Source organism: Eptesicus fuscus, chromosome 14, assembly GCF_027574615.1.
Source record: "Eptesicus fuscus isolate TK198812 chromosome 14, DD_ASM_mEF_20220401, whole genome shotgun sequence".
In the NCBI taxonomy this organism is placed as follows: Eukaryota; Metazoa; Chordata; class Mammalia; order Chiroptera; family Vespertilionidae; genus Eptesicus; species Eptesicus fuscus.
This window is the reverse complement of record NC_072486.1, coordinates 1,580,471-1,589,539: the sequence shown is the minus strand read 5'-3', so window position 1 is coordinate 1,589,539 and position 9,069 is coordinate 1,580,471. Positions and strand designations below refer to the sequence as shown.

The 9,069-nt window shown below is 59.2% G+C and overlaps 1 protein-coding gene across 3 annotated transcripts; it reads left to right on the top strand.

The window, feature by feature from the left end:
• Positions 1-1,907: 1,907 nt before the first annotated feature.
• Positions 1,908-6,742, top strand: FIGNL1 (fidgetin like 1). Of its 3 annotated transcripts, none has more exons than XM_054726561.1 (2): positions 1,908-1,963; positions 4,163-6,742. In XM_054726561.1, exon 2 carries the CDS (start codon positions 4,173-4,175, stop codon positions 6,174-6,176), a length of 2,004 nt encoding a protein of 667 aa, XP_054582536.1. In that variant the 5' UTR covers positions 1,908-1,963; positions 4,163-4,172; the 3' UTR covers positions 6,177-6,742. The 3 variants fall into 3 exon arrangements, with proteins under 3 accessions (XP_054582536.1, XP_054582535.1, XP_054582537.1); XM_054726560.1 differs by lacking the exon at positions 1,908-1,963 and adding an exon at positions 3,750-3,835; XM_054726562.1 differs by lacking the exon at positions 1,908-1,963 and adding an exon at positions 3,850-3,888.
• The last annotated feature ends 2,327 nt before the right edge of the window (positions 6,743-9,069 follow it).

Sequence of the window (9,069 nt, the reverse complement as noted above, 5' to 3'; positions counted from 1 at the left end):
TGGTGGGGCGGGCCTCGCGCGCCCTCTCCCGGGCAGGCCGTGGTGACGGGGCGGGAGGCCACACCCGGGGCCTTCCCCGTGCTGCGTCCTGTGGCCCGTGCTCAATAAACAATGGGAAGTGCAGCGCCGTTGTGTCTGGTGAGCTTCCTGTTCTACGCGGTGCCCAGCGATGGTTATAAGATGGGCGTGCCCTTCCTTCCAAAGCGGCCAGGGGTGCGGCATCCTTGGATATTTGTAAACAGCATTCATTCATTCATTCATTCCTTCAACGATGTTGATCGAGTGTGTCATACATGTCAGGCATGGTTTTCGATGCTGTAACAACATAGAAGGTTTACTGGGAGATAACTCCAACGTTTAAATAAATAAATAGCAAGATTAAGGAGCACGAAGAGGAGGACGACCACGAACAGGGCGGTTTTTTGCGGTCACGTAGCCGCCATGTGTGCTAGTTGCTACTCAACAGTCATTTTCTCCACCCCCACCTCCAGGTACTCACTTTCCCAGGAAGGGAGACCCCTGGGACCCGCTGAGCCCAGACAGGGAGAGGAAGGCTCCTCGGCCTCCCAGGAAGTGGCTTCCTCCTTTTCCCAAGAGAGAATTCCGGGGAAAAGATCCTGTCCCCGCGCGTCCCCCTCCTCCTGCCCTAAGTGTGTAGGCGGGTTCCTTGGTGTGTGGGGCCCTCCTGGGGCACGGAGGCCCAGGCCTGGGGGGCGGGGGGGGGGGGGATCCACCGGGAGAAGAAGGCGGAATGGAAGATGGAAAGACAGCCTTCATGACATCTGGGTCGGGTTTTCAGACCCCAACGGGCCACCTCCAGGCCTCCTCTGCGGGGCCACAGTGGCATGGACCACCCAAGAGGTGGCTGTTAGCGGCTATCCTGTTACTTGGTCTGAAAACGCCGTTCACTTCGCTAACCTAACGTGGCTCCGTTCTCTGAAGCCAAAGTCCACGGTAGTCAAGAAGCGCCTCTCAGACTTCCGGGGGCCGGTCCCTAAGGAGCCAGGCTGGGAGGGACGTGCGGCGGAGGGGCGGCTCCCGGCTGCAGGGCTGACAGCAGGTGTTCCGACTCCCCCCGTCCCCTTAAACCGCACATGGACTTCGTCTCAGCCCATAACAGGCACCTGCCCTCCACGGGCCTGGCCTCCGGGACCACTGCGCCATCTTCCAGGGCTCCGGGCGGGCAGGTGAGTCCAGGTGAGCGCATCCTGGGGGAACCCTCTGAGTGTAGCCGCCGCGCCGCCTGCGCGTCTCGATTGCGGAGGACTTGAAGGATGAAGCGCCTCCGCTGGGAAACGCAGAGTCCGTCCATTAAGTCAACTGCTGGCTGCACCGCTAGCGCTTCCACTTTAACACAACAGCCTCTGCGCCCACGTGGGCCAGCGCCCCGCCCCCGACGGCCAGTCCCGCCCCCGCCCCCGCCCCCGCCCCCGACGCGCGGCCCCGCCCCCTACGTTCAGTCCTGCCCCGGCCCCGCCCCCTACGTTCAGCCCTGCCCCGGCCCCGCCCCCTACGTTCAACCCTGCCCCCGACGCTCAGCCCCGCCCTCGACGCTCAGCCCCGCCCCCCGACGCGCGCGCCCGCCCCGCACAGACGCACGCACGGCCGGGGCTGAGCTAGTCCGCAGCGCGCAGGCGCACGTCGGTCCGCGCGCTTTTCGGAAGCCGCAAGTCTGTGGGGACCCGGGCGGCGTGGAGTGGAGGAGCCGGTCCGGGCGGAAGCGAGAGGCGCGGACAGCCAACTCGGGCCCGCAGACCCTCCGGGGCGGCCGGCGGGGTGAGGGGCTCCCTGGGCGGCGGAGGGACGGCCTGGGTCCGGAGCGCTCCTCGCAGTGGGCGTGCCCTCCCTCGTGCTTTCAGGTGACGCCCCTTTTAGGGGCGGGGCGAACCGGGCCCGCTGCCGGCGGTTCTGCCGGCCGGAGCTGGTGCAGATTCCTACTTCCCGCCGACGACCGGAGCCGCCGGTGACCGAGGTCACCGGGTCCCCGCCGACGGGAGAGGAGGAGGGGCCTGGGGGGCCGCTGTGAGGAGGGGCAGGTCCGGAGCGTCCAGCAGGGGGCGCTGTTCGGAGTACTTTTCGGAGTTGGAAGCCCCCGTCCGGCAGGGGGCGCTGCTGTCACCCTGAGACCTGGGGTGCTGTGCCCTGCGAGCTCGGTCTGGAAGGTTCTACAGGGTCTGCACGCGCTGCCTGTGCAGCTCCCCTGCCAGGATGCCCGCTCCGAGGCCGGGGGACCAGGGCACGGAGCCGGTGCGGCCTGCGGACAGAGCACGTCCGTACGATAAGCGGAAAACCTTCCACAGAGAGCGAGCGGCACGCAGTGCGCATGTCCGCGGATGACGCATCGCCTCTAGGTCTGGGGCGCCGGAGAGATGGAGGGGACGTGGGAGTCAGTGGTCACCGGGACAGTGGCCGCGCCAGCGAGCAGGGCCGGCCCCGCAGCCGTGTCCGCGGTGCTGGGCGAGCCACTGAGTTCCTCGGAGGGGGATGCGGGGACTCGGGGGCCGTGGAGCGGAAAGGGGGGTGTGGGGGTCCCAGGGCTGCAGGGGGCAGGGACGTCCCCAGCTAGAGGAGTTTGTGGCAGAGGTTCGCCAAGTCACCTCCTTCCACCCCCTGTTCCCCGTGTGGCAGGAAAGAGAGTAACATACGTGAAAACGGTGCGGTGGGACGAGGGGTGGTCGGGACATGTCGGGTCTAGTTTTGACTCTTTATTTACCTTTACAGCTTTAAGCGAATTGGAATCTCCTTGAGTCTTAACGTTTATTTTTATTTTTAATCCTCACCAGAGGGTATGTTTTCCCCACTGATTTTTAGAGAGAGTGGGAAGGAGGGAGGGAGAGAGAAACATCGCTGTGAGAGAGATCCATTGGTGGCCTCCGGCATGCACCCTGACCTGGGCTGCGGACCTGGGGCGGGAAACAGACTTGCAACCCCGGTGCGTGCCCTTGGCCGCGAGTCGGACTCACAGCCCCCTGGTGCGCAGGCTGAGGTCACTGAGCCACTCCAGCGGGGCTTGAGTTGACCGTTTTTTAGCAAAGATTCACGAACACCTCTCTGCAGTGCAGCGGGTTCTTTGTGAGGCATCATGGGAGATACAAAACGACAACGTGATCCTTACGCTGTCTTCACAAGTGACTCAGACGGTAAATTTTAAAACACCAGTTCTCGGTGTTTCCTTTGTGCAGTGCTGTTGGGAGCTTAAAGGCTTTTTACACGTCTTCCCGTGGGCTGGCAGGTACGGCCCACACCTCTAGCCACAGGCTGCAGTCTCTGTCATTGCATTAAAATAGTTTTGCCTGATGCACGAGGCTTGTAAGGACAACTAGAGGGAAGAAATCTGAAATATAAGCACTTTACAGCAGATTGTGTCGCTTCTCTTGGCTCCTGTGTGACGAAGGTTTCCCTTTTTAACACTTGAGGTGAGATCGGGAAATGGTGAGAGAGCCTGGGGCTCCTGGGTGAGGTGCTCTTCCCGGATACACCCTTCGGAACACGCAGCGAGCAGCTGTTCCTGTTCCTGATCCGCGCGCTCTGCCCTTTGGCGGTAGCCCCGAGGGACTGCACGCTACCTGGCGTGAGCCCTAGCGAGCCGGCGCTCCTGCGGTTCCGGCCCGGGTGCTGACGCTCTGATCTCGAGGGCGCTCCTTCACATCTCAGCCTCGGCGCCTACAGGTGCTGAGGGGCTGTGCAGTGTCGGCATTTTTATGTTCGCGTGTGACCTGACTCAGCGATGTCTCCCACTTCACAGGGGAGGCCTCGGACTCGGCGGTGACAGCGGCTGGCCTGAGCTCATTCCTGTTTTCCTGGGAGGCCCGACTTCAACCCCAGGCTCCGCTCGGTTTGTCCGTTTGTCTGTAGTTCCCTGCTCTTCCCTGGTGCCTGTCTTTGCCGGTTAATTTCAAGTCCTTTCCTTGGGAATGCTTTCCCTATTTGTGCGGGAAGTATCACTAAGATAGTTCAACCCTAACGGCTTTACTAGTCAGGTCTTTTTATCCTAAATGCTTGACGTTTATGAGTAACTAGTACTTCCCTGGCAAATGGCCTGTCCTTACAAATGTACCTTATAAAGGAAAGGTCCAGTGTGCCTTCTTTCAGATGAGCAGAGGTGAAAAGCCCCCTGTGCCTTTTAGTTATTCCTGACGCTTTCACTTCGTCTTTGTTGTAGATCCTGTAAAATGCAGGCTCCGGGCTCCAGGGCCGTGCACCTGAGCGAGTGGCAGAAGAACTACTTTGCAGTTACGTCTGGCACGTGCACAGCCGCGCAGAAGGCGGAGGCCTACCGAGCGCAGGTGCTGCGCGTTCAGTACGCGTGGGCCAACTCCGAGATCTCCCAGGTCTGTGCTTCCAAACTGTTCAAAAAATATGCAGAGAAATACTCGGCAGTCATTGATTCTGACAATGCTGAAACTGGCTTGAATAACTATGCGGAACACGTGTTAACTTTAGCGCCATCTCAGCAGACGGACAGTGACAAGTGGCAGTCGGGACTGTCGACGAGTAATGTTTTCCAGATGCGCAGCGTGCGGGAGATGATGCGGGCTGGCGAGAAGCTCCGCGGCTCCCTGCTGGGCGCTGCTGATGCTTCGGTAGTGATCCACAGCGGGGCCCTGGCCGCCGAGCCTCCCAAGTTTAGCGCTTGTGGTTCTGGGGAGAGCGACCCATTGACTAAGCCAGCTCACGGTACAGGCTGGACCCAGGGCGGCCCGGGGAGCGGTCCCTCGGGCCCTCTGAATGCCCAGCCCCCTGTGGCGACCAACACCCCCAAGACATGTGCCCCGGCCTCAGCACCCTTTGGTGACTTAGCCACCCCGTTGTTTGGAAATGTCAGGAAGGAAAACGGCCGCGCTCCAAAAGCCAGCCCGGGACTGAGTCTGTTCTTCGCCCACCAGTCCCGCGCTCCTCCCGGCAGTGACAGCCCCTGGGACAGGAGCGCTTTCTACGGCTCTGGCCCCGCCGATGCCCTTTCTGCCCCGACCCTGAGTAAGGCCCTTAGGAAAACAGAGGGGAGCGGCCCCCGGGAGGAAGGTGGCCTGCCGACCTTTAAAACCGCCAAGGAGCAGCTGTGGGTGGAGCAGCAGAAAAAGCACCACCCTCCTGCACGGGCGGCGGCGTCCTGTGGCGGCGTCAAGAAGTCCCTGGGAGCCAGTCGGTCCCGAGGAATTTTTGGGAAGTTTGTCCCTCCTGTACCTAAGCCAGACGGGGGGGACGCGAACGGGGGGGTGCAGTACAAGCCCGACAGTGCCGGACCCCCAGAGCCAGCACCCCCCGTGGATGAGCGTTTGAAGAGCTTGGAGCCCAAGATGATCGAGCTGATTATGAGTGAGATCATGGACCACGGGCCCCCGGTGAGCTGGGACGACATCGCGGGGGTGGAGTTCGCCAAGGCCGCCGTCAAGGAGATCGTCGTGTGGCCCATGCTGAGGCCCGACATCTTCACGGGCTTGCGGGGCCCGCCCAAGGGGATCCTGCTCTTCGGGCCTCCGGGGACCGGGAAGACCCTGATTGGCAAGTGCATCGCCAGTCAGTCCGGGGCCACCTTCTTCAGCATCTCGGCCTCCTCCTTGACCTCCAAGTGGGTGGGCGAGGGGGAGAAGATGGTCCGCGCGCTGTTCGCCGTTGCGCGGTGCCAGCAGCCCGCTGTGATATTCATCGATGAGATCGACTCCCTGTTGTCCCAGCGGGCAGATGGTGAGCACGAGTCCTCCAGGAGGATCAAGACCGAGTTCCTGGTGCAGCTGGACGGAGCCACCACGTCTTCTGAAGACCGTATTCTAGTCGTGGGCGCAACCAATCGGCCTCAGGAAATCGACGAGGCGGCCCGCAGGAGGCTGGTGAAAAGGCTCTACATCCCCCTCCCGGAGGCCTCCGCCCGCAAGCAGATCGTGACGCGCCTCATGTCCAGGGAGCAGTGCTGCCTCCGCGAGGAGGAGGTCGAGCTGGTGGTGCAGCGGTCGGAAGGGTTCTCGGGCGCCGACATGACGCAGCTGTGCAGAGAGGCGTCCCTCGGCCCCATTCGCAGCTTACAGGCCGCCGACATCACCACGATCACGGCGGACCAGGTCCCGCCCATCACTTACGTGGACTTTGAAAATGCGTTTAGAACTGTGCGACCCAGCGTGTCTCCCACAGACTTAGAGCTTTATGAGAACTGGAACAGAACCTTCGGGTGTGGGAAGTGAGCAGGCCCCACAGTGAGAGGGCATCTGTGAGGCACAGTCTTGCCCGGCCTTGAGCTCCGGAACCTGGGGCTTCACCCGTGGTCCTGGGAGGGTGTCTCCTGAATCCGGAACCGCAGATGAAGCAATTGCAATTGGCAGCCTGTGTTGCTAGAAGCCTGATTTTCTTCCAGTTATTCCCCAATGTGTACACCTGGTCACACCCAACGCGAGGGGTCTTGTTTCTGACGTCTTTCTTTTTAAGGTGTGCAGTGGGATGAATAGCGAGCCCAGACCGAAACTCAGTCCTACTTGTAAACGAGGGTGTGTGATTTGCACGCACCTTTCATGGCTAGTCTGGTTTACGGCGTGGCTCACTGTTGTTTAAGATGTGAGAGCTCACCCGACACTGGAGGGGAAGTGCCCGTTTTTACTTCGGGTTGTGACCTCTTACTGTTCTCCCACCAGGACCTGCTAATAAAACATGTTCACAAAGAGAGTGTGGTCTACTAGCAGATGTACCGTAGGCTTGAAGGTGCATGGTTTTCTAGGGGCAGGTGTTGTCTGACAATATGTGTTCGACGCTAGGTCACAGCTAGGTATTGGTATCTATGATGGCGCGTTCCGCTGTATGAATAGACCTGTTCGCTGTGGGAGAAAGAAGGACTGTTCCCTCCCCTCTGGGAAAGCACTGCAAACAGCTGGGACAGTTCTTCCAGGTGATGGACAGCGTTCTCTCTGTAGCCTGACTTCACCGTTTCCCTGTTAGCATTCATCGGCAGCAGCTTCCCCGAGGGCCCTTGGACCCCGTCGTGGGGGCGGCCTCACGGAGTCGGTCTTCGGAGTGCAGTGAGGGCGGGGCGTTAGGCTGTGTTCCTTCTGGTCACTGTAAACGAAAATGTGTGGGATGCCTGGTCATTGATCTTTCGCTACCTTTCCTACCAGTCATTAACCTGTGAGCCTGGAGCCAAAGGCATCAAAATGTGGAATTAAACACTGGAAGTTATTAAAACACCAGAGGAGTGTGATGCTGGGAGCTCACAGGGAGATGTGGAGAGCAGGCCAGGGCCACACCTGGTCGGGGGGGGGGCGGGGGGGATGCGCCCAGCCCTTCTGGGAGGAGTGGGGGCATCTCTGCCAAAAGAGGTTCCTCTTCCCGATGTCAGCACCACACCGACAAGTTCACTGAAACCTTCGAGATGTGAGAAAACACTCCACATATCCGACCCTGGAGAAGGGTGAGCCTGTTTATGCGGTTTACAAAACGGTTTTAGAAACCACGTGGGTGCCGTGCGTGCACACCCCGAGGAGAGGGCCGGGCTCCTGGTCGTGACGGGGCCGGCTGCACACGTCCGCACGGTCTGCGTGGAAGGACCGGCAGGCAGGCAGCCCGGGACACTTGGCCTGCTGTCCCCGGAGCGAGGTGAGCGGGGCCTCCACCCTGCCCACGTGCAGTGTCCGTGTTGTGACTTGCCAACGATGGTGCGCTCTCTGTGATTTGTAAAGACCCGGCGAAATAGTATTTTTAAAGTAGAACATGCAGTTGTTGAGTAACTAAGCAGTGGCTGTTTGTTTGTTTGTTTTGTGCCAATAGGTTGGTTAGAGGCAAGGGGTGAGCATCGAAAGCCCAGCGGTAAGCCCCTCAGGAAACATGGGGCTGAGAAGACAGTGACCAGATGCCAAATAATCTCTAAAACTGAAGTCACCTCTCATATCAGAACCCTTAGCCACAGTCATCCATCCGACTGCGGATGGGGCAAAGCTGTCAAAACTGCTTTGAAGAGTAGCTGTGAGGCACATACAGATTTCATGTCCTTGCAGGAAACGGGGTGGCCAGAACCCCTCTTACAGAGGAATCTGTGAGCGGGCGATACGCATGCATGACGTTCCGTCTGTGACCACGGACCTATGCACCCACTTTTCCCGAAGGGTGGGGGACCGGTGAGGTTGACTGCAGCGGGAGAAACGGCCTGCGGCCGCGCATGCCCTCTGACCCAGTGCAGCGCCTCAACGCGAATGCGTGATAAGCTACCGGAAACACAATTTCACAAAATACAGAAAATTGCTGTAAAACCAGGACGCGATTGCAATTTAAGGGAAATGATGCAGATAAATCTATTCTAATGGATAAGCTTAGATGCAAACTAAATATGCCAGCATCTCATTATTCCTTCCAACCGGTCTGAATTAGATTGGAAAATGCGATCGTACGCGTAGAACTGGAAAGAGGTGTTTTTGTGAGCCCTCTGTGCTTTGGGAAAACCCAGCCCTGCGCTAATGGGTGCCGAGGCTCTGGCTGACTCGGTTCCACGCGGGGGTGCGGGGAGGCAGATGTTACCCGAGTGTCGTGTTCTCACTGCCGCATGGAGCTCACAAGTTCTCTTTTGATCAAGTGCATCTCTTCTGCTTTTCACTTACCAACAATCGGTTGGCGAGATTGGGCCGAGAGCCTGGCCTGGCATCACTGCCTGACGAAGGGGTGATGGGCGATGGGCCCCTCCCACGTGCCTTCAAAAGGCCGGGGCACCTCCCAGCTTGTAACTCGGGTGGTTGAGCAACGCAGTTAAGAAAGGAGCCGGGCTTGCCTTTCTTGCAGCCACGCACGCAATAGGTCGATTAGCAAGGGGAACTCGAGGGAAACGCATTACTTAAGACGCTTCTAAAAGTCCACCCCAGCTGAGGCCTGAGTCGGACACGCCTCGTCTAAGAAGTGGGGGATTCAGTGTAGGATTTCCTTTGCAGCATCAGATGTGCTAATGCATGTGGGACGTAGTACACACTTCGTAATGTTCTAGAGAAGTTAGGACATTTCTTTAAAGGCAAGGAAGCCAATTCCCTGATAACTTGATAACGCATGTTATCGTAGATGAGCGCCTCTGAGATTGCTTATCAGGTTGGAGCAGGAGGAAGTCTCCAA

Bases quoted from the DNA above. Each gene is read 5' to 3' on its own strand.
- FIGNL1 (XM_054726561.1), top strand. From the start codon at position 4,173: ATGCAGGCTCCGGGCTCCAGGGCCGTGCACCTGAGCGAGTGGCAGAAG.